General features: G+C 43.3%; 3 protein-coding genes across 3 annotated transcripts; all 3 read left to right on the plus strand.

The window, feature by feature from the left end:
• Positions 1-499: 499 nt before the first annotated feature.
• Positions 500-1,399, plus strand: LOC136653279 (vomeronasal type-2 receptor 26-like). The gene has a single exon (XM_066630189.1). It carries the CDS (start codon positions 500-502, stop codon positions 1,397-1,399), a length of 900 nt encoding a protein of 299 aa, XP_066486286.1.
• A 2,132-nt stretch (positions 1,400-3,531) lies between these two features.
• Positions 3,532-13,424, plus strand: LOC136653280 (vomeronasal type-2 receptor 26-like). Its single transcript, XM_066630190.1, has 6 exons — positions 3,532-3,536; positions 6,178-6,469; positions 7,467-8,333; positions 9,970-10,197; positions 11,332-11,458; positions 12,523-13,424. Exons 1-6 carry the CDS (start codon positions 3,532-3,534, stop codon positions 13,422-13,424), a joined length of 2,421 nt encoding a protein of 806 aa, XP_066486287.1.
• A 2,455-nt stretch (positions 13,425-15,879) lies between these two features.
• Positions 15,880-23,442, plus strand: LOC136653281 (vomeronasal type-2 receptor 26-like). The gene is made up of 6 exons (XM_066630192.1): positions 15,880-16,022; positions 16,630-16,921; positions 18,536-19,402; positions 19,546-19,773; positions 21,252-21,378; positions 22,541-23,442. The coding sequence occupies exons 1-6, from the start codon at positions 15,880-15,882 to the stop codon at positions 23,440-23,442; spliced, it is 2,559 nt and encodes an 852-aa protein (XP_066486289.1).
• The last annotated feature ends 410 nt before the right edge of the window (positions 23,443-23,852 follow it).

Raw genomic sequence — 23,852 nt, forward strand, 5'->3', positions numbered from 1 at the left:
ACACACAAATCTATATACTTCAAAGGACTTATACTTGTCATTCAAATGAAGGATGAAGATACTGTCATCTCTTTTAGGGTGTAATCCTAACCCACTTTCCAGCAATGGCAATGCAGCTCCTAGATATGGAAACAAACATTCCATTACTTTGAGGAGGTATCCATGAGTGCCCCCCAACTTCAGGATACAGTACACGTCCCATTGGCACAGCTGTGCCAGAAAGTAGGTTAGGATTTGGGACTTGATCTGTAAAATCTCCCTTTTCACTTTTCCTCCATCTAGTTTCACTCTTTTCTAAGGAGCATCACCTTTAACAACGGTGCTGAGGACACAGTGTCATTTGATGAGAATAGGGAAGCAGCATCTGGATTTGATCTTTTGTCATGGCACACACTCTATTGTCATGGCTGCATCAGTACTGGAAAGTTGGATAGGACTGGGGCCTAAGGTAGATCTGTGCACGTAGAGTAGAGCGTAACATACCTATGATTTTACAGACATGGATGACTGTTCAAAGTGTTCAGAAGATCAATTCCCAAACAGGAACCAAGATCAATGCCTTCCCAAGATGATGAACTTCCTGTTTTTCTCAGAGCCTTTGGGAATTGTTTTAGTTTCCTTGGCTATGACTTTTTGTCTGATCACAGCTTTGGTGCTTGGAATCTTCATCAAGAATCGGAACACCCCCATCGTCAAAGCCAACAATTGGAACCTCACCTACTCTCTCCTTGTTTCCCTGTTCTTTTGCTTCCTCTGCTCCTTTCTATTCATTGGCCAGCCTCAGATACTGACCTGTGCTTTACGACAAATTGCCTTTGGAGTTATCTTCTCAGTAGCTGTTTCCTGTGTGTTGGCCAAAACTCTCACTGTGGTTCTGGCTTTCATGGCCACCAAGCCAGGATCCAGGATGAGGAAATGGGTGGGGAAAAGACTGGCCAACACTATTCTTCTAAGTTGTTCCTTCATTCAGGTTAGTATTTGTGCTGTGTGGCTATGTACCGACCCTCCATTTCCAGATTTAGACATGCACTCTCTCCTTGAAGAAATTGTAGTGGAATGCAATGAAGGATCACGCATCATGTTCTATTGTGTCCTCAGTTACCTTGGATTTCTGGCCTTTGTGAGCTTTACTGTGGCTTTCCTAGCCAGGAAGTTGCCAGACAGTTTCAATGAAGCCAAGTTCATCACTTTCAGCATGTTGGTCTTTTGTACTGTCTGGTTGTCCTTTGTTCCATCTTACCTGAGTACCAAGGGGAAATACGTTGTGGCTGTCGAGATCTTCTCCATCTTGGCCTCTAGTGCTGGGCTACTGGGTTGTATCTTTTTCCCCAAATGCTACATAATTATCCTGAGGCCTGAACTGAACAGCAAAAACCAGTTAATTAGAAGAAAAGAGTAATGCTCCAAGTTTTTCAGATGTTTCCTTTGTACTGTTCCTAAACTGTGATGTTTACATATAATCAAACTTTTGAAAGCACATTCACAGATATTTTCATCTTTCCAACTTCATTCTTATCTTCCAATCCAATGCCATATTTATTTACTGAAAATAATCCCTTATAATGTATTCTTCAGTCTTCTTAGGGATTGAGCTAAGAAAAACTAAGAATCAAATTGAAGGAAGCCCTTTTTATGGTTTTGGTGTTGATGTGAGGGGCCCCCTAGAATTTAGAGTGTTTGAATCTATTCAGAGCCCCGTTTGGGCCTTGCTGTGAGCATAAGCAGGGTGTTTGGCCGAATTAGGCCCTATATTTAGCTGCCTGGGTCAGCGAGATATTTTAGAAGATGCCCCTTGAATGCCTTTTTGTGTCTGTGAAAACAGGGGAAAGGATGTTGCTGACTAAGCTTGACTGCAGAAGTTGTTTGCAGAATTAGAAAGCCAGTTTCCTAGAAACTGGAAACTGTTAGCTAAAGCCTCAATAACAGGAAACTGCTAGCTTTGCTGCAACTGGGCAGGAGGTCGGAGGAGAACAGAGATTTTTTGCAAGCGTGTTATTAGCCAATGCAGGGAGGAGGAGATGGAACTTTTGCAGCATAGAAAGATTTCACATATTTTAAATGCCATATATGGTAGAGCATGCTGAGCAGAAAATTGAGCAGTGGGATATGTAGGCAGAGACAAAGCTTCACGTGATATGCAGTTTGCCAATCAAGAATGTATTCAATACTTTGCAATGTGCATTCTGCCAATCAGAAATCTGACTAATGCTTTACAATGAACGTTTGCTCTGTATATCAACCCAAAGCCCCGAGAAATCGGGTGTCACAGCTTGTGGAAGCTATTCTTCTGTGACCAGCAGCCAGCTAAGAATAAAAGCTTGTTTTCCTTGGATCTCCTTGGTGTCGGCCTGCATCTTTGCCAGAACCTGCAACATTGACAGTTGGATTTTGTATTGTTTTATGGCAAAGTTTTAGTGTAGTAATCACAGTCAGTTAGCAGTATGCAGGTACTATTCAGGGCAGAACTGAGGTTGTCCCCTTCCTAGTGGTTAGTTCAATTTAGATACTATGTGTTTCTTGGAGGTCCCCTCAAAATGGTGGATTGTGAAGACACAGCAGTAATCCAGGGCATTCTGGGAAGGTAAATAGATTGAACCCATTGCTGGGAAGTGGCTGTGTCTCTCTAGCACTGATTTTGTCCACACTTGCCAACGCATATCACTAGATGTTAAGCCATTTCTGCCGGATGTTGCATATACACAACAGGGACCAAATGTAGGCCAGGCAAAAATTGGTTAAAAAGGAGAAAGGGGGAAATGAAACAAAACAACTGTGTAGTGAAAATGCATAGTGATATAAAGGCTTAGTGGATTTGGCACCATAGGCACACCTGTTTGGCCAGAGCACGCTCCGAGCCTCCACCTTGATTCACAGCCTAGTAGAAGCCGCAGCCCTGTTCTTGCCTGGTACCGTAAACAGGATGGGAGGATGGGAAGACAGTGTTCTAAAGACACGTTCCTTATCTAAGGAATGTTGTTGCCAGCTAGTAGTAGCTAGCGTAATCTTTCACCGACAGTAACCCCAGCCTGCTATGTATTGCTTGAGAGTGAATAAAAAGGCAGAGAAGACTAATCCCACAGCCTTCCTCCTGCATCTATCTTCCACACCTGTCTGTTGTCTCATTCTTCGCTCCGGCCCCTGTGCCACACCAAGCAGCCTTGACTCTTGGGTCTCGGGCTGCTTCCCAGGTAGCATTGCACTGCTACAAACTGTTGTTTCCTTTTTCTCTGGGACATGAAGCTCTCCATACTGTTCTTGCTTAGCAGAAAGATACCATACATCACTATAACTAGCAAATTGCAATAAGTAATTTCCTTCTGTTACCATCTTACTCTCATAATAACTCCTCCGCCCTTCTATGTTCCTCCATCTCACAGTGCTTATTTTATTCCTTTTGCTAATTTCCCTTTTTTCCCCTTCATTGGTCATCTCTGTTAGGGGAAACTCTGTCCAAAAGGTAGCCTGAGTATTTCTTCTTTTTTCCCTTCTTCATTAACCTGCCCAAAGAACCTATTTTTTTTTCCACCCACAATGACGTAAATACCTGTGAAACTGAACTTACATTGTCTTGTCCTTGTTTCTCTTTATCTCTTAATAAAATCTAGATTATTTTGGAAAACTCTTCCTTGTGGTTACTGATACCTGATTGGAGGTACTTTCAGGTTGGTCGCTATGCTATTCACAGTGCAATCCTAACTTGCACTGGAACAGGCAGGCCAGAAGGCCTGCACTGTACCCAGTGCAAGGTTGGGGCTGATTGCGGCTCAGCCTGAGGCAAGGGGAAACATTTCCCCTTACCCCTGGTAAAGAGGCAGCAGCCCCAATGGGTCTACTTGGATCTGCACTTCCTGACAAGGTGGCACAGATCCAAGCAGAATGGAGAAGCCAGGAGCTACACCACGTTGCCTGGGAATGGATCTAGGATCTTGCATAACTGCCGGGTCCTGGCCCCTCCTTCCACTCCCCACCCACCTGCCCCCAGGAATGCCTGCTCCCTTCTGATCACAAACTTGGTTGTCATGTGCCTATGTGTGCATTGGAGACTTTAAAATCACATAACATGTTCAAGGTCTCTTGAACTGTTTTAAAGTGAGAAGATAACTGGTTGGGAACCAGTGCCTTTAATGACTGTATAGCAGGATTTGAGCTGGGGAAGGTGGTGCCGTAACTACAACATGCTCTTCAATGTGCTGTGTTAACTGCCCCTCCCCCTTGGTGTTGGAGCCATTGGGGCAGTGACTATTGCTGTCCTGAATGGCTCCAACATCGAGGGGGAAGGGCCGCTTACACAGTGCATTGTGGAGTGTGCCATACTTACCATGTCATCTGTCCCAGCTCCGTTTCTGTGTATAGAGAGAGGATTTTGGCAGGTGCAGCTTTTTGAACCCTTCTATGTTGAGCTGCACCTGCTAAAATTCCCTCTTCTATACAATAATTAAAGGTATAAGCACTCTGTCCTCCATTGTATCTGGTCATCCTGGTGATATCTGACAAATATATTTTCTCTTCTCCTTGAACAGCACAATGTTCAATACTCCAGGGACTTTCCACCTTGTAACTGCCTCAAATTGCCAAGGTTCATCCTTCCTCTTTCCAAATCCTGTGTGAATATTCTGAAGTCATGAACATAATAATAATAACAAACCCCATATTAATATTATGAAATCAGGGACCTTATCCAAAAGCCAGTCAGAAAGCATATTTAATGGTTCTCAATCTCACAGCTGCAGTCTAGATAGAAAGGACTGTGAAGCAATGTCAATTTCCTTTTACCAGAAGTAGCCAGAGGCATTGAAGGAAGAGTGCTGAACTCGATCCATTTCACATGAGAGAATTTGGACAGTCTGAATCATGATTAGCTCTGAGATGGCAAGGGCACTTCTGCTTTTGCTCTTTCTATGGCTGTGGTGGCCTCAAACTAATGGCAAGGCTCACCCTGTTATCTGCAGCATGAATGATCCCTTCCAGCTCCCATATGAGTATTTTCAGGGAGGGGGCCTAATCATTGGAATGATTTCTACTATATTTGGCTGCTTACTTAATGAGATATCTTTCACTGAAGAGCCAGAAGCAAAGGTGATCAATGATCTTCTGTAAGGAAATGGTTTGCTTTCCTTCATAGCATGCACTTGGCCAGCCTAGAGGCACAAGCTTATGATACAAGCAGGTTCAGCAAACTTTCAATATATGATTTTTTTTAAAAAAATTCCTAATTAGAGCATCAATCCTAAACATGCTTATCTGAGAACAAACTGTACTGAAAAAGAGACTTGCTTCTAAAAAAGCATGCATGAAATTGTTACGTTAATTCATTAAAATGGTATAAGCACCATGGATGTTCCTTTTATTTGGTCTATATTTCTCCTATTCTCCCATCACATCACATCATTCCATGCTGAAGTGCTGGTTATTAAACTTTAAAGGATGGACCGGAGTTCCCTAAAGGATGACCTCCACCCATGTATCCTTGTCCAGATGTGAGATCTTGGGTCTGCTCTCTGACCTGTCACCAACACAGATTTGGTTAGCACAGCATTTGGAATTTATCTAAGTTCTCCTTTAAAAATTTCATCTTTTTCTAAGTTTTTATTTAGTTGGTTTTATTCCTGTTCTACCATATAGTGGCTCACATTTTAGGCTGGTGAAATTTTTAATTGCTAATGGTCATATAGTCTTTTAGTTGCAGATTTACTTTTTATTTTTTTTAAACCACTTGTGTAAATCTTTTTTTAAAGCTGCAGCCCTATGGACACTTACCCAAGAGTGTCCCATGGAACATAATGAGACTTATGTCTGAACTGACATGCATTGGATTGCACTGTTAGACAAGCAGTACACAAAACTAAACAATACACTGGATTAGGTTATTCCATTTACAATCACATAAAAGCATTTTCCTCTACATTTCCTTCTACACTTTTTTCTATTTGACCATCATATATCCTTGATTTTTACTATGAGCTAACTGGTGAGCAGATTTATGTTCATGATATATTCATGATATTTCATGAAGATTACAAGCTTGGAAAGACAGAAGTAGATTGTGTAATGTTTTCCTTATTTTGTTGTCGTATGATAGTGAAGATACATGTACTTCAGTTTACACAATGTCGTGCTCTTTAATAACGCCTTTATTTTGAAAAACTGTCTTTTCACTTAATGCAACTCTTCCTTTAGTGCCACACCCAAGAGCTATCAACGTGTTCTCTCCATGGTATTTGCTGTAAAGGAGATCAATGAGAACCTTGAGATCTTACCAAACACCAGTCTAGGATTCCACATCTATGACAGTTGCACAAATGCAAAAATGACCTATCAGAACACCCTGAAACTTATTTCCAGCTCCAAAAGGATGGTCCCCAACTTCAAATGTGACAAGCAAAACAAATTGATGGCTGTCATCGGGGGTCTGAACTCTGAAATCTCCCTTCATATAGCTACTATCTTAGGCCAACACAAGATTCCACAGGTAGAATGCCTGCATGGGCTATGAATCTTTGCCAAATGGCAGAAATTATCTTTTCAGCCATTCTTTCTCCATTATTCCTTTTTGTGGAAGTCAGAGTGGTCTAAGCAGGAGACATAGATACCTGACAAAAGGAAAGATTCAGGCTAAGGAAAAATATACCTATGTATGTCCACTTTTTCTAATCATATCTGTGAGGTAGGAGTTTGTTGTGATTCAGTTGAGCAACATAACTGACAATGGAACTACGTAATGGTGAGAATGTGTGATGTTTTTGTGTCTTTTGATGGTGTAGTATTTTGGAATGGTGCAAAAGTTATTCTTGTGCATTGGAAACAATGGATCATTGCATTTCGAACTCTGATCAGTCGTCGTCGTCGTCGTCGTCGTAGTAGTAGTAGTAGTAGTAGTAGTATTTTGCCAGATTAGAATTGAAATATCCAAAGTAACAGCACCAATGTATTTAGATATATGTTGATTTTTTTTTTTAAGGTAACATGTCTAGTGTCTGTTGGTACATCTCTTTCTGCTTCTCATTGAGTGTGATTATAAAAGCCATTGTTGAGTATGAATTGGTTACTCCAGGTAGCCCCTTCCCCCAAGCTGGCATCCAAAGTCGGTCACAACTGCCCTAGTGGAATATTACTGCGACAGCAGAATACTGGGGACGAAGCAAGCTCCTGATCATAAACAGTTTTCCCCTTCCATCATTTCTATGCATTACCCCTGCAATATATGTTGATATTAAGCAACCCTCTTCAGTATTTTGAAATTATTCTATGTTTAAGACACCAAGATGTCAATCCTCGACCCCTACAATGTAGATCTTCTCCCTTTAGGAGGAAATTGAGGCTGTGGGGTAGATCATACTTCCATATGCACACCCTTTTTAAACTCCAGTATTTTCTCCTAGAAGTCATATTAGCAGGTAATTGAAATGAATCATTATAACTTAGCCTTTATTCTATCCTATACTGTGACTTCTTCTGTTTTGCTTTAGATTGCTTATTGTATATTAGCTCCAATGACGAATGTTAAAACTTATCTACCTTCCTTCTACCGGATGGTCCCCAATGAAGAACATCAATACAGGGGGATCGTGCATTTACTCTTGCACTTCCAGTGGACATGGATTGGGATCATAACAGCAGAGGATGATGATGGTGAAAAGTTAGTGCAGACACTCAAGCCGATGCTTTTTCGGAATGGGATCTGTATAGCCCTCAGTGAAAAAACACCAGCCGTGTCTCGAGCCATAGACACACTGACTACTTTCGAGTCCATCAGGGCCCAGGTTGCTTCACTGATGAGCCCCAAAGTCAAAGTGTATGTTGTAAATGCAAGCTATCAGACCACAGTGGCAGTGACATGGTTGATCTATCTCTATTCCTTATTTGAAGGTATTGACAAGTTTTCTGTTGGTAAAGTGTGGATTATGACTGCCCAGTGGGATTTCTCAGTAGAGACATTGCACAGGTCTTTTGATATACAGATCTTTGATGGTACCTTATCTTTTGCAATTCACTCCAATGAAGTTCCGGGTTTTCCAGAATTCCTCCAGATGCTTCATCCTACCTTGCTAAAAGGTGACGGCTTCCTCAAGGTCTTCTGGGAACAGGCGTTCAACTGCTTCTTTCCTGATTCTAACGCAGATAAGGAGAGCAGTAAGACCTGCACTGGGCGTGAGAACCTGGAGACCCTCCCTGGGACAATCTTTGAAATGAGCATGATGGGCCAAAGTTACAGCATTTATAATGCACTTCATGCTATTGCACACATTTTACATAAGATGCTTGCATCCAAACCAAAACTGAGTGCAATGACTTACAAAGAAAGGTGGGATAATTCAAATCCACAACCTTGGCAGGTAATATTTGACATCAAGAACATCTTCCCTCCTCCTTCCTGCTGCCCTCCTTTGAAATTGTCAGGCCCTGGAAGACTTCTTCCCCACCCAACCACCATCAGCTGTGCTCTCATCAGTGCTCCTCTCGGCCAAGATACCAAGTGATGATGTCATTGCTGTGTTGATCCTGCCACTGGTGCTGGTGTGTGGGTAGCGGTTGCCACAGTTCCTGACAGAAGGCTAACTGGGATGGTTCAGTTCTTAATATAGGGCATTTTCATGGCATTCAAGATCAACACCAGATCTTTTATTGAGCCTCATTACAAACAAGCAACCACCTCAATTGGAGACAAATCACATCCTAATCCTATCCTCCCTTCCTACCACTGGAACTAGTTTTCCGGTGGCAAGGGTTACTTTATGGCCTTTGCGACGGGCCGTATGGAAGTGCCTGGAGCCACACGCTTCCACTCTTCCACTGGAGGGGCTGTGGAGACATTGCATGCAGCTCCGAGTGGCTGCTGATAGTACATCAGTGAGTGCTGGGTTGGAATGGGTGGGAAGGGGGCAAAATTGAGTGGGGAGGGACAAAGGGTAAGGAGGCAGTAGGAGGGCTGAATCTGGCTGCAATGGTGCACAACAGGTCCTATCACTTCCAAAAGGTAGCTTTCCGCCCCTTTCTTCTCCTCAGTCTTGACCAGTTAACAAGCTGGTACATGTTCAAGGAGTTCCACAGATGAGCAGGAGAATTAAGTAGTGTGGCTTCATCAGGTGGTGGAGGGGGAATGGATAGCATTGGGCAGCTATAGTTTCATACACTTTGACAGCTGTGCTTTGCTTAGAAATAAACAGGAAGGCAGAATACTTCACGTAACAAAAATCATCACAATAAATGGTAAGGACTGTTTGCCATTATATTGTTTTGTCAGTCTTCTTAAGGTCCATATCACCTTTTGCATGTATTACTAAATTGGTAGCAAACAGCTGCTTTAGGGCCCAATCCTATGGACCACAGCACTGGCGCTCCACTGGCACTGCTGACCCGGGCTGTTGCAAAAAGTGTCATAAGGCATTTTTGTGCCAGCGATGATGATGCGCCACTGGCACTGAGCCCAACATCAGTTGGCACTGGGCATCAGTACCCGAAGAAGGATGCCAGTGAGCATGGCCGCTGGTTGGTGGAAGGGCTTTTTGGGGCAGAAGTAGAGCAGGAAGGGGGCGGAATTAGGTAGGGCAGGGGAGGAGAGGGCCCAGGAGGGGGCAGAGATGGTGGCATCAATGTCCTGGTGATTGATTAGTTTTGGTTGGTTGGTTGGTTGGTTTTCATTTTGGCATTTAAAAAAAAATAAACTTATGGTGAAAATGCTGTTTTAAACGTGGTTTTTTAAATAGTCCATTTCATGAAGTCTGGGGTAGCACTTTTAAAATATTCAGTTCTGAAGTCTAGTGCAAGTAAAATATTCAGGAATTGAGGTTTGGAAGTGCTAGACCAGACTAAATGCCCATGCTGCCCTTTGTCTCACTTCCAGCCCAATCCTAGGCATGTCTACTCAGAAGTAAGTTCCATTGAGATCTATGGGACTTACTCCCAGGTACGTTTGTACAGGATTGCAGCTTTCATTTTGTAAATGATATCACTTTGTCACTTCTGCTCTAGTTTCAGTATTTCTTGAAGAGCATCTCATTTAATAACAGTGCTGGGGACACCGTGTTTTTGAATGAGAAGGGTGAACTAGCTGCTGGATTTGATATCATTAACTGGGTGGCTTTCCCCAACCAATCCTTCCAAAAAGTGAAAGTAGGATGGATGGATCCACAGGCGGTACTAGACAAGGAGTTTGCCATTAATAAGGATACCATCACATGGCACAGCATGTTTAAGCAGGTGGGATAGCATCTAAGAGCCTGATCCTATTCATTCCGCCCACCCACCCACTTATGCAGCAGTGCCATAAAGGCTACCTAAGGCTAGATTTGTTCCCTTTCCCAAGGTAAGCCAACATGGCATGTGTGTGTGTGTGGGGGGGGGGGGGTCTACTCAGACCTGCACTAGCAAATTTGCTGGCGCAAATCCTCATTGACCCAGGAAGGTGGATCAGGCCCAGGAAAGGTGTTAGGATTCGGCAGCCATTTTTGGAACACTCAGTCAGTGGCCATTTTCGGAGTACTACCACAAGAAGCCACAGCATTCCCCATTCATTGCCAGATCTGTTTGAAGCCACCAGAGCAGATAAGGCTGGGGAGGGGATGAGGAGGGGGCGAAACGGGGTGAGAAGAGGGGAGGAATAGGGGGCGTGGAGGCTGTGGTAGGGAGTGGATCCAGCTGTGATGTGCGCACTGGATCCTATCCTCTCTTTTTGCAGGCTCCCCGCCCATTTTGTCTCCTTGGACTTGTGCCAGCTACAGAGCTTGTGCAGGTTCAAAGAGACCCATTACAGAGCAGGAGGCTTACGAAAGAGTAAGGGGATAAATCCTCTTTCCCTCCAAAGTCTCCTGAACTTCCCACACTGGAAACTATGTGCTCCTTTTTGGCATGGCTGCACCAGTGGGGAAGAAGAGGATAGAACTGGGCTCAGGCAGCCCAATGCTGAGCTGCCTAGAGCATGGGGCTGCCACAGTGCCAAAAATGACTGCAGTATCCTACGCACCTTGGGCAGCTGCCTCCTCAGGAGAAGGGGTAAGGGAAGTAGCCCCACAATAAGGCTATTCAATTCAGCAGTGGCTCCAGAGCTGCCTCAGAATAAAAAGGAATCCCATGTAGGGCCACGCAGCCTGACACAGAGCTCAGGATCTGGTGAAGTTGAGCTTCACCAGTCTGACCCCCCCCATCCCATTCCCTCCCCTTGCCATGGGATTCAGGATACTGTGGAGGCCTTGGTTGATCTTCCAAGCCTGAATTTCCAAAACTAAGTAGGTTCTGATCCCTTCCAGATAAGTTATAACCCCCAAAGTATTTCCTAGGATAAGGAACTGTTCATTCAGGTAAAAGAGCTATACATTTTTCCTTTTTTATGGATAGGCGATGCCCCATGCTGTGTGTAATGACAACTGCCATCCAGGTTTTCGCAAAGAAAAAAAGGAGGGGGAAGCATTCTGTTGCTATAATTGTGCTCCATGCCCAGATGGTAAGATTTCAGAACGGAAGGGTAAGAACTTTTTTGTGCAGTGATGTATAGTTTTATCTATAAGATAATCCTATTAAGAGTTGAAAGTGGCCTAGTCTATCTTAAAGTCAAAACCTGTGCTGAGGGAGGCAACTGCCACCACATTCTTGACAAGTGGCTATCTAACAGAGATGGGCCAATCCAGCGTGGCTTGACTTGAGTCAAGTCATGTGTCTCCACCCCTTTAACTTGACTCGAAAATGAGTCCTAACAGACAAACTTTCTGAGTTGACCAGAGCATTTTGGGGATTCGAAAACACACAAGTAAGCAAGCACAGTCAGATTTGAGTCTGTATGTGTGCAAAATTATTTCCCAGTCAGTGTCCTCAGACTGGAGCAGTGCTGAAGTTATTGACACCCCTGACTCAAGTATACACAAGTCAGCAAAACACCTGTGTTTTTGCAACTGGGACTTGAGTTCCCATCCCTGATATCTATTGTCTACTTGGAAACTTCCAATGGAGCATGCTGCCTGGGTTACCATTAAGTGACCAAAGTACTGGCTCAGTTTTGAACCTGACCATCTGACAATATAATTTGTTCCAATATTAAACTGTCTGTATGTATTACACTCCTCTAGATGGGCGCTAAAGTGGTAAAGGAACCAAGAATTCCATTAGAAAATTCATTATTTTCAATTTTTTAAAAAATTCTAAGTTCTGTTGACTATACAGTTAAAATGGATTCATCATCATCATCATCATCATCACTACCAATAAGTTCACTACCAATAAGTATTGTTTTTACTTATATAATATAAAACATCTTTTTCTCACAACAATTTTTATGTTGAGTCAAATAACATTTCAAGGATGGTTAGCTTCTGAAAAGCACCAAACATTGGAGATGGATACAATGATTTTACTGGATCTAGAATGATACATTTAAGAATACTGGTGGGTCAATCCTATTATTGACTACTCAGAAGCAAGACCCATTACGATTAATGGGAATTGCTCCCAGGATATATGTGTGTGTGTGTGTGTGTGTGTGTGTGGTATATGGTGGCAGGCTGAGATATTAAAATATCATCTGTTATTTTTCAGACATGGATGATTGCATCAAATGCCCAGCAAATCAATTTCCAAACAAGAAACAAGATCAATGCCTTCCCAAACTGCCACATTTCCTCTCTTTTTCAGAACCTTTGGGGGTCATGTTTGTCTCCTTCACTGTGTCTTTTTTTCTGATCACAGCTTTGGTTCTTAGAGTTTTCATCAAGAACAAGAACACTCCCATTGTCAAAGCCAACAATCGGGACCTCACCTACTCTCTCCTTGTCTCTTTACTGCTTTGTTTCTTCTGCTCCTTGTTATTTATTGGTAAGCCTCAGACTGTGACCTGTTACTTACGCCAAACATCCTTCAGCGTCGTTTTCTCAGTGGCTGTTTCTTGCGTCTTGGCCAAAACCATCACTGTGGTTCTGGCTTTCATGGCCACCAAGCCAGGATCCAGGATGAGGAAGTGGGTGGGGACAAGACTGGCTAGTTCCATTGTCCTTTCCTGCTCCCTGATTCAAGCCACTATTTGTGCAGTTTGGCTGGGTACAGCTCCACCATTCCCAGATATTGACATGCATTCTCTGGCTGAAGAAATCATAGTGGAATGTAATGAAGGGTCACATGCCATGTTTTATTATGTTCTGGGCTATCTGGGATTTCTAGCTATTGCCAGCTTCACAGTGTCTTTCCTAGCCAGGAAGTTGCCGGACAGTTTCAATGAAGCCAAATTCATCACTTTCAGTATGCTGGTTTTCTGCAGTGTTTGGTTGTCCTTCATCCCATCTTACCTGAGCACCATGGGTAAATACGTTGTGGCTGTGGAGATCTTCTCCATCTTGGCCTCCAGTGTTGGGGTCCTGGGTTGCATCTTTTTCCCCAAATGCTACATAATTATCCTGCGACCCGACTTAAATAGCAAGGACCAGCTAATCAGAAGAAAGCAGTAAGAATATAAAAGCCCAATTCTATCATGTGATTTACCATAGTGGGACCATGTCCTGCTGCCATTAATTGGCTGCTAGTTACACACAAAGCCACCTCTGCAAAGAGGAACTGAGGGGCAGGGAGAGAGATGGTGAGTCTGGTGGCAGTCATGCTCACTGGATCTTGTTCTCTCTTTTTAAAATGTTGTTGGAGTACTTTTAGCCAGCGATTCTAAAATTCCCAGGGAGCTCGGGAACCTTTGTAAGTGTATGTGGGGGAGTGGAGAAGGCAGCGGCGGTGGTGGGAAAGGCAGCAACGTAATCCCCAGGATCACATCGCTAAGAGGGTGCGCAGGGGGTGGCGTATACATACCAGTCCCTGAAGCAGCCTGCCAGAGGTGCGGAGAGCCCTGAGTGACCCTCCACAGGGCTCTCCAACCTTCAGAAAATGAAAGTGGAGCAATGGCGCCCCACCTCTGGTTTGTAATCGCAAACCGGAAGTGGAGTATGGTCGCTCCAATTTCAATTTCTAAAGCTTAGGGAACCCTGCAGAAGGTCATGCAGTACTCCTCGCACTCCCAGGAGGCTGCTACAGAGACTGGAAAGTACCTGCCAGCCTTCCCTCCCCCTTAGCGATGCAATCCTGGGGATCGCATCGCTGGCAACCCCCTGCCTTCGCTCCGCCCCTTAAGGGGGCAGAGTCCAGGGCCCTCAGGCTGGGGCATCACAACGCCCCAGTTTGGGAACGACCGCCTTTTGCAATTGGCACTGACTGATTTATGACATCACAGTGAGAGCAGAGAAGAAGAACCAACAATGTTTGGTAAGTATAGGATCTAGTTAAAACAGAATTTGTTTTCCCATCAAAGTTATATTACAGAAAACCTACAAAAACTACTGTCACACAGATGCATACTGGGGCACCAAGGGGAGAGAAAGCTGCTCCAACACTTTCTTCCACAGCACCTGCAGTCAGTGATTTGATGTCAGTTCTCAGTCATGAAGAGGGATGGGACAAACTTCAACATGTTGTACATTTTCCCCTTCCCCTTCCCAAATTCAACAAATTTGGTAGTTTTTGAACCTATCAACCAAACCTTGAAACAGAAACAATAGAATATATTCCCCCTGGGTGCATAATATTGGTAATCAAAAGGAAAACAAAAAAAAATTAAAGTCATTGCCTTAAAAAGTCTGAGTGTGTTTATTGGCATAGAAAAATATGCTGTATAGCAGTGCTGTATAGCAGTGGTTCCCAAACTGTGGGTTGGGCCCCACTGGTGGGTCGCAACCTGAGTGTTGATGGGTCCCCAAAAGGAGATGGAAAGATCAGATAATTAATTGCCTCAAGCCCTGAGGTTATCGAAAATCAGATACTGAAGCTGCTAATTACCCTGCAAAGAGCTCAGCTCCTGCAGGTTGCAAGCTTGTATAAATATAGGGAGATAAATGTTTGAGGGTCTTTTTCTGGTTATTATAACGTTAAATAAGCACGTAAATAAATAAATAAATATTTAGCCCGGGGGTTGTAAAACTCCTCCCACTGGGACACACATGTTCTGTGGCAGAGGGCGTTGTCACCTACCTCCTTCTCCAGTGTCTTAGAGGCCCTCCACAGGCTTCTAGAAGCAATTCACTTTCACAACCCAGAAGTGAATTGCTTCTAGAAGCCTGTGGAGGGCCTCTAAGACACTGGAGAAGGAGGTAGGTGACAACGCCCTCTGCCACAGAACATGACTTAATGACTTTCTGGCTGCTTCTAGAGGCCTGAGGAGGCCTGCTGAGGCCTGTGGAGGCCCTCCAATTGCATCCAAACAGCTCCAGGTTGGAGACAACTGGATTCAAGGGCAGGTGGGAGGGCCCAACTCAAGACCCACCAAGTGGGTCACAACTCATAGTTTGAGAAACCCTACTCTAGCCTATTTCCGTACTGTACTCCTGTTAATTTCATCCTCTGGTTCTTCCACGTCATGTACGTCCCCTCTCCCACCCCATCCCCTGAGATGCAATCTAAGAAACATGTTTTCTTATTCTTCCTGCTTCCGATGAATGCTTGGTAAAGAACAATACTCTGGGGATATGACTGTGAAGCATGTAATTACCTCAGATTGCTAGCATCTGTTCCTGGCCTTACCAAAACAACATGAATTTTCTGAGACCACAGTCAGAATCACAATGCGTGATAGTCTATAAGATATTCCTGTGACAGTCATACCTGGGGTGTCAGATTCTGAATGTGAAGGACTGCACCACTCCAAAATCCATCCATTGCAATTTGTCACCAAAGACATCCAGACTGAGAGAAGTACTGATTTTTGGAAGGTGGTTGTAACCCAGCAGATGGTGGATGAGAGGAAGGAACTGGGCATCCCATATCAAGATTTACCCTGAGATGGCAATGATGCTTCTCTTGTTTTTGCGCTTTCTGTGGTCGTGGCTGCCTCAAACTGTTGGCATGGCTCAGACTGTTATGTGTACCATGAATGAACTCTTCCACCTGCCATATGAGCATTATCAGACAGGGGACCTGATCATTGGAGCAATTGTTACTATATTTGGCTGCCTGTTTGATGAAGCATCTTTCATTGAAGATCCAAAAACAAGGATGGCGTATGAATTTCTGTAAGATGATATTTTTTCTTTTCTCCATTGCACACGTGAAGTCATGTTGGATGCGCAATCTCATGAAACCACACTTGTTTGCTACAAACAATGATATGTTCAGCATACAGTCAACATATAACCTTTTATAGTGAGTAAATTTTGGGGTTGACTTGTCCTCTTGTACAGTCTTTATTTGTCCTATTCATCCAATATGTCATATTATTCTATGTTTCCTTTGTCTTCGACTTGTCTTTCTGTTTGTACATAAAAACTCCCTAGCTCTTTTTGCTGGGAGCAAGGATATTTTCCCCAGTTGTAAACATTTTTTATTATTATTCATATTATAATTGAAACAATGATTTAGAAATTGTCAATGATAAGAACTAAGGAAATGAGAGGAAGAGAAGACCAGCTACCACACAATGCCACAATTAGCCAATTCAGGGATGGGGGAAATGTTTTTGTTGATCTTTTTGGCAATCCATAGGTGATTGACAGGAACACTTATTTCAGGTGGCCTTTGTTGTCTTCTTTGGGTGCATCTTACACAATGACCTGCTCTCAAATAATCCCTTCATGAAAGATTGAATAGCTATCTTCATGCTTAATGTTAATCTTTCTTTAGAGCAAAGCCAAAAAGTTATCAGCATGTCCTGTCCATGGTATTTGCTGTGAAGGAGATCAATGAGAATCCTAAGATCTTACAAAATGTCAGCTTGGGGTTCCACATTTATGACAGTTACACAAATGAGAGAATGGCACATCAGAACACCCTCAGACTTCTTTCAAGTTGTAAAAGGATGGTCCCGAACTTCAAATATGACAAGCAAAACAAACTGATGGCTGCTATTGGAGGTCTTGACTCTGGAATCTCCCTTCACATGGCTACTATCTTAGGCATCTACAAGGTTCCACAGGTAAAATGTGCAGGCCATGAAACTTTGACAATAGACCAAATGCTGATTTTTTTAAACAAGTATTAAGCTTTTGCTTCTCTTTCATAATTTTGGTGAAGAGAGAGTGAGGAAGCCTGAGGGATATGTATACATAAACAGAAGATACCCAAGCCAAAGAGTATGCCTTTACTAAAACATGTGTTTACTATCTTTCATGGCCCCGTATGCTGTGCTACTGAGGATGATACAGGAGTGATTCTCAAGCATTTTGAAACAAAACATGAGTTCTAACTCAATGTTTCATTCAAAGCAGAAACTAAATATCCATAGCACTAATTTTTACATGTGTGTGCATGTAGTTTCTTCCTTTCGTGGCAATATGTCTCACTGATAATAAGAGATTTTGCAGTTATTTTTTCTGATCTGGTGGGGGCTGGCATTACCCAGTGCAGAGCTCAGCAACCTGGAAGTTTGGCAGTAATGTGATGATGTTCTCTAATGACCCAACCCTATCTTCTTAAGGCAGAGTTCCACTGCTGTAAGAGGCCATACGGCACATGTACATAGTCTCCCACCAGCCATTTTGGAGCAGTCACCACAAAAACAGCAGCATTAATGGTGGCTCACTGTGGAATTTGGCAATGTACTCTGGAATATCTGTCTTCAAACTTAGACCCAAATTCTATCCAACTTTCCAGCACTGACAGAGCTGTGCCAATGGGACGTGTGTTGCACCCTGCAGTGGGGTGTTAGTCATGGAGGCCTCCTCAAGGTAAGGGAATGATTGTTCCCTTACCTTGGAGCTGCATTGCCCTCACCTCGGTGATGGAAAGTTGGTTAGGATGGCACCCCAAATGTTACAGGTAAGCCAGCAATGGAGGCAGATTGTGGATGGAGAGGATGTGGAACCAGAAGGTCCAGTGGAGGAACTAGGGATGGGGAGGGGGTGAGATGGGGTGGATTCAGCAGCAATGTTACACATTGGATCTTGGACTTTCCTCCCTTTGGACATACATCACTAAAATAGATGGTATATATCTGAGGAGACTCAAAGGCAGTCAAAGGGATATTTTTTTAAATAAAATTACTGCCTGTTTGCCTTTGGGTTGCCCTCCCCACCAAAAGATGAAATACGTGCCTCTATGGTGTAGACTGCATTGGTACTGGTGGCACGGGATAAGACTGGTCTGTAAATCTTGCCTTTTGACCTGCCCCCCCCCCCAAAAACAACAACAACAACAACACAATAAGGGGCTGGCATCAGTGTGGAAAAGAATGGGTGTGTATGTGTAAAACTGCTAGAGTAAATGTTGTAATACAAGTATACTAAGGCCCAAATCCTAACCAACTTTTCAGTACTGGCGTGGCATAGCGCTGGGCCAGTGGGGCATGTGCTGCATCCTGCAGTTGGGTGGCAATCCTGGAGGCCTTCTCAAGGTAAGTTAATGTTTGTTCCCTTACCTCAGGGCTGCATTGCCCTTCTGTCAGTGCTGGAAGGTAGGTTAGGATTGGGCCCTGAGTTATTTTATGAAGCTCAGAATTTTACCTTTGATTTCACATATACAAATTATTGGGATGAATTGCTATAGTTAGGCATTCATTCTGTCCTTTACCATGATTGCTTCTTTATTTTAGATCGCTTATTGTGCAATGGCTCCAATGGTGAATGTTAAAACCCATTTACCTTCCTTCTATCGAATGGTCCCCAATGAAGAACATCAGTACAAAGGGATTGTACATTTACTTCTGCATTTCCAATGGATTTGGGTTGGGCTCATAACAGCAGATGATGATGATGGAGAAAAGTTTGTTCAGAAACTGTTGCCAATGCTTACCCAGCATGGGATTTGTACAGCCATCAGTGAAAAAATACCAGCCTTATCTCAAACTATAGAGATATTGACTTCATTTGTACCCCTCCAGGTCCAGCTTATTTCACTAATGAGCTCCAAAATCAATGTCTATGTGGTCAACTCAAGTCAACAGACTGCAACGGTATTGACATGGTTGTTATATATGCATTCCTTACTTGAAGATATTACACATTTTTCTGTTGGCAAAGTGTGGATTATGACAGCCCAGTGGGACTTCTCAGTAGGGACACTGTACAGGGCTTTTGATATTCACATCTTTGATGGTAGCTTGTCTATTGCAATTCACTCCAGTGAAGTCCTGGGTTTTCCGAAATTCCTCCAGATGCTAAACCCAACCTTGCCAACAGATGATGGATTCCTCAGGGTGTTCTGGGAACAGACATTCAACTGCCTACTACCTGATCCTCAAAAGGACAAGGAAAACAAATGTAGATGCACCGGGCAAGAGAAACTAGAGAGCTTACCTGGGACTCTTTTTGAAATGAGCATGACTGGCCAAAGTTACAGCATTTACAATGCAGTCTATGCCATAGCACACGCTTTACATAAGATGTATACATCCAAGCCAAAACTCAGTGCTTTGACTGACACAGGAAGATGGGATAATCTGCATCAACAACCTTGGCAGGTAATATTACACATCTGAAACATCCATCCTGTCATGGCTAGTCTAAGTTTTATGAGTCCTTGATGAAGGTAGTATATCAAGAAATCCCAAATGGCACAAAGGATGCCCTTTGTCTTAGACACTTCCTTCTCTTCCATGCACAGCTTCACCTTTTCCTGAGAGGCATCTCATTTAATAACAGTGCTGGGGACACGGTGTCATTTAACGAAGATGGTGAACTAGCCTCTGGTTTCGACATTATCAACTGGGTGACATTCCCCAACCAGTCCTTCCAAAAAGTGAAAGTGGGGTGGATGGATCCACACACTTCCCATGGCAGAATGTTCATGATGAATGAGAAGGCTGTTACATGGCACAGCATGTTTAATCAGGTAAGATTCCTTGACACTTCTATTAATTAAAAGGAATTAAAACGGGCAACAATGGTGAAGGAAGTTACCACAGCGAAGGGAGAGTTCCACTGTCATAAAATGGTTGCTGCTGATGCACACAGCTTGTTGCCTATTTAGAGTCTTGCCACAAGAGGCTGCAGCACTAAAGGATCACCTTCGAGTGCTTTGCATCCACGGAGGCCTGTAAGCAAACAGAGATGGTAGGGGGTGGAAGGAACAGGACAGGGGTGGGAAGAACAGGGAGGAGACAGGACTTCTGGGAAGTGTGTCATGGGCAGGCGGGGGAGGGCAGGTATGTGTGAAGAAAGCTGTGCCAGTATTCTGTCCTCTGTTATGCCTCCAACATGACTCCTTCCCTCTGCTTGGACATGTATCACTAAAGAGCTGGCTCAGGTCTGAGTAGACACATTTGAGACCATGCAGGAGCAGAGCTGAGTATTTAAAATAAAGTTTTACTTACCTTGCCATCCCTGCATGGTCTCTGGATGTCCGCAGGATGCCCTGCTGGAGCCACTGCACTCTGGAGGCAGAATTTATTTATGACTGAGCTGAAATTCACATAATCTAGCAGCACATTCTAGTTCTCTTGACACTATTGGACCCCATTTTAATACAAGTCCCCTGCCTTGGAGGAGACAGCCATCAACTCTCTAGCCCAGGGGTGCCCAAACTCTGGCCCTGGGGCCACTTGCGGCCCTCGAGGCCTCTCAATGCAGCCCTCAGGGAGCCCCCAGTCTCCAATGAGCCTCTGGCCCTCCGGAGATTTGTTGGAGTCCACACTGGCCCGACACAACTGCTCTCTGAGACTTTTTGACCTCTCGCTTGAGCTGTGGGATGAGGGCTCCCTCCACTGCTTATTGTTTCACGTCTGTGATGCAGTAGCCGTAGCAAAAGAAAGGCCAGCCTTGCTTTGTGCAAGGCCTTTTATAGGCCTTGAGCTATTGCAAGACCTTCATTCATTCATATAAGTTCATCTTTAATATATTAATTTATGTAAATTTATTCAAATTTTAAACATAAATTAATTCTTTTTTTCCCCGGCCCCCGACACAGTGTCAGAGAGATGATGTGGCCCTACTGCCAACAACTTTGGACACCCCTGCTCTAGCCTTACTATCAATCTGTACAATGCTATTATAATATTAGTATTCTTATTCTTAATACCTTTTCTAATTATCCCAAGCATAGAAGTAATTAGGTGATGTCATTATATCACTGCAATTACTTCCAAGCTGGGTGGGGAGGCGACAGGCTGACTGGTGTGGTATGTCCCAAGGTAGGCTGAGTGGTGTGTGTGCCATTTGGTTACGCCACTATGGCTATGACACTGAACTTCCAAACTAATTCTGGCCTATAACCTATTATAACACTTTCCTGATCCCCATAACGAGAGGCTGGAGTGTGGAAGTTTGCTGTGAAGGTCAAAGAACCTTACATCGTTTATCTTTTCATAACAGGTGGTGCCCCTTTCCAAGTGTAATGACAACTGCTATCCTGGTTACAACAAAGAAAAGAAGGAGGAGGAGCCATTCTGTTGCTACAATTGCGAGCCATGTCCTGATGGGAAGATTTCAGATCAGAAGGGTAGTAGATACGTTTTGCAGTGTGATGAAATCTGTTTTATTAGTTTTCACTGGTCTTGCTTAATAATCATTTAAACTCTATGAAAACAAAAAGTACTCCATAACTGAGGTCCAGAATATATTCTGCAGTTACAACACCAAAAAAAAATATATATAGCGAAGAAGAAAATTCAATAGTCAATGTTTACAACAACATTAACAAAAATACACTTTCAAATGCAGAACAAAAAAGGTCCACAATTATGAATTTTTGTGCCGTAAAAGGCAGAGTCATGTCTGTATTTCAGAGGGAACTTTAGTAACTAACTGAATAGTTTCATGCTTATTTCAATTCTAGAGAAGCAGAAAAATGTTACTGCATGTTTTTCTTATATGCAGCAGTCATGGGGAAGATGGAGAGCATTTGTTCTTGGTTGATCTTGATCAGGAAAAATGAGATTAAATGACAAGGGAGTTTATAATTAAGCATTAGGAAGAACTTCCTTATGGTATAAATTGTTCAGCAGTAGAACCATTTGCCTTGGAAGATGGTAGACTCTCCATCACTGGAGGTCTTTCAACAGAGACAGGTATTTGAGCAGAGAAAGAATATATTGGGGATGCTATAGTGGTGGACAACTGAAATGAGGATGAACTTGGTGAAGATGCAGGTTCCTTCCACCTCTGTGATTCTATGAGCACACTCAGTCTGACTCTCATCAGATTAATTTGGGAATGAACCAAAAAAAAAAAACAAAAATCAGAAAGCTTGGTTAATTTTAGTGAGGCCAATGCGTCAAGCTGCTGAGTTTGGAGCTCTCTGAACTAAGGCATGCTAACTCAGACTGAATTAGATGACTTGAGAATTGTACCGTAGTTTTCCGAAGAAAACTCAGTAAACTTCAGTAAAACACAGTTTATGAGTCACTGCTTTGCTTTATACTGCAGTGTTGCTTTATTATGGTGTATGACAAGGATGTTGGGGCAGGAGATGCTGCTTCTACCCAATGACTTTGATTTGTACACACAAAGCACAATAATATATGAAAGGTGGGTAGTTTCTGGAGAGTTTCTGGAGAGCACCAGCCCCTGGAAATGAATATGTTGACGTCAGCAGACATAGTGTGTTATACCTAAGACTGCGGAGAGCTTGCGTGCAACATCTTCTCTTTTATTTTTTTCAGACATGAATGACTGCTTCAAATGCCCAGCAAATCAATTTCCAAACAGCAACCAAGATCAATGCCTTCCCAAGCGGCTAAACTTCCTGTCCTTCTCAGAGACGCTGGGGGTCATTTTGGTTACTTTAACTGTGTTCTTTTCTCTCATCACAGTTTTGGTGCTTGGAATGTTCATCAGGTATAAAAACACACCTATTGTCAAAGCCAACAATCGGGATCTCACTTACGGTCTCCTCATCTCTTTATTGCTTTGCTTCCTCTCCTCCTTATTATTCATTGGTCAGCCTCACCCACTGACCTGCTTTTTACGACAAACTGCTTTTGGAGTCATCTTCTCAATAGCAGTGTCTGCCATTTTGGCTAAAACTATCACCGTGGTCCTGGCATTCATGGCCACCAAACCAGGAAGCAGGATGAGGAAATGGGTGGGGAAAAGATTGGCCAACTCCATTCTCATTGGGTGCTCCCTGATTCAAGTCAGTATTTGTGCTGTCTGGCTGTTTACGGCTCCTCCATTCCCAGATGTAGACATGCAATCCCTGGCAGAAGAGATGGTAGCAGAATGCAATGAAGGCTCAGTGGCCATGTTTTATTTTGTCCTGGGTTACCTGGGATTTCTGGCTTTTGTCAGCTTTGCTGTAGCTTTCCTAGCCAGGAAGTTGCCAGACAGTTTCAATGAAGCCAAGTTCATCACCTTCAGTATGTTGGTCTTTTGCAGTGTGTGGTTGTCCTTTGTTCCATCTTACCTGAGCACCAAGGGGAAATCCATGGTGGCTGTGGAGATCTTCTCCATCTTGGCTTCCAGTGCTGGATTACTGACTTGTATATTTTTCCCCAAATGCTACATAATTATCCTGAGACCTGAGCTGAACAACAAAGAGAAGCTGATTAGGAGAACATGTTAAGAACCATAAGTTGCAATCCTCTACAATAGGGTTTCTCAAACTGTGGGTCATGACCCACTTGGTGGGTCACGATCTGATTGTTGATGGGTCACAAAGCTTTAGCTGATAAGCAGATAGCTGAGAAGGCAAATGCATGGAGCCCTATAGAAAGTGAAACTTTTATCACATGTTTACTCACAAATAGGAAAACCTGCCTTACTCCATCAGAAAGGGCAGGCTGAGAGGAATCGAATGACACCAGATTGGTCCCAATGCAATGAACGCAACCCCCTAAAAACACCCAAGAAGGAAGTCCCTCCCTTCAAGTTGACAAATGAATTTAGCCCTATGGAAAACAAAACTAAGCTACATGTTTGTGTTTACTCACAAGTGAGTAAATGTTTCTTGGCTCATGGTCAGGTCAGATAAAG

The sequence above is a fragment of the Tiliqua scincoides genome, chromosome 5 (assembly GCF_035046505.1).
Source record: "Tiliqua scincoides isolate rTilSci1 chromosome 5, rTilSci1.hap2, whole genome shotgun sequence".
NCBI lineage: Eukaryota > Metazoa > Chordata > Lepidosauria > Squamata > Scincidae > Tiliqua > Tiliqua scincoides.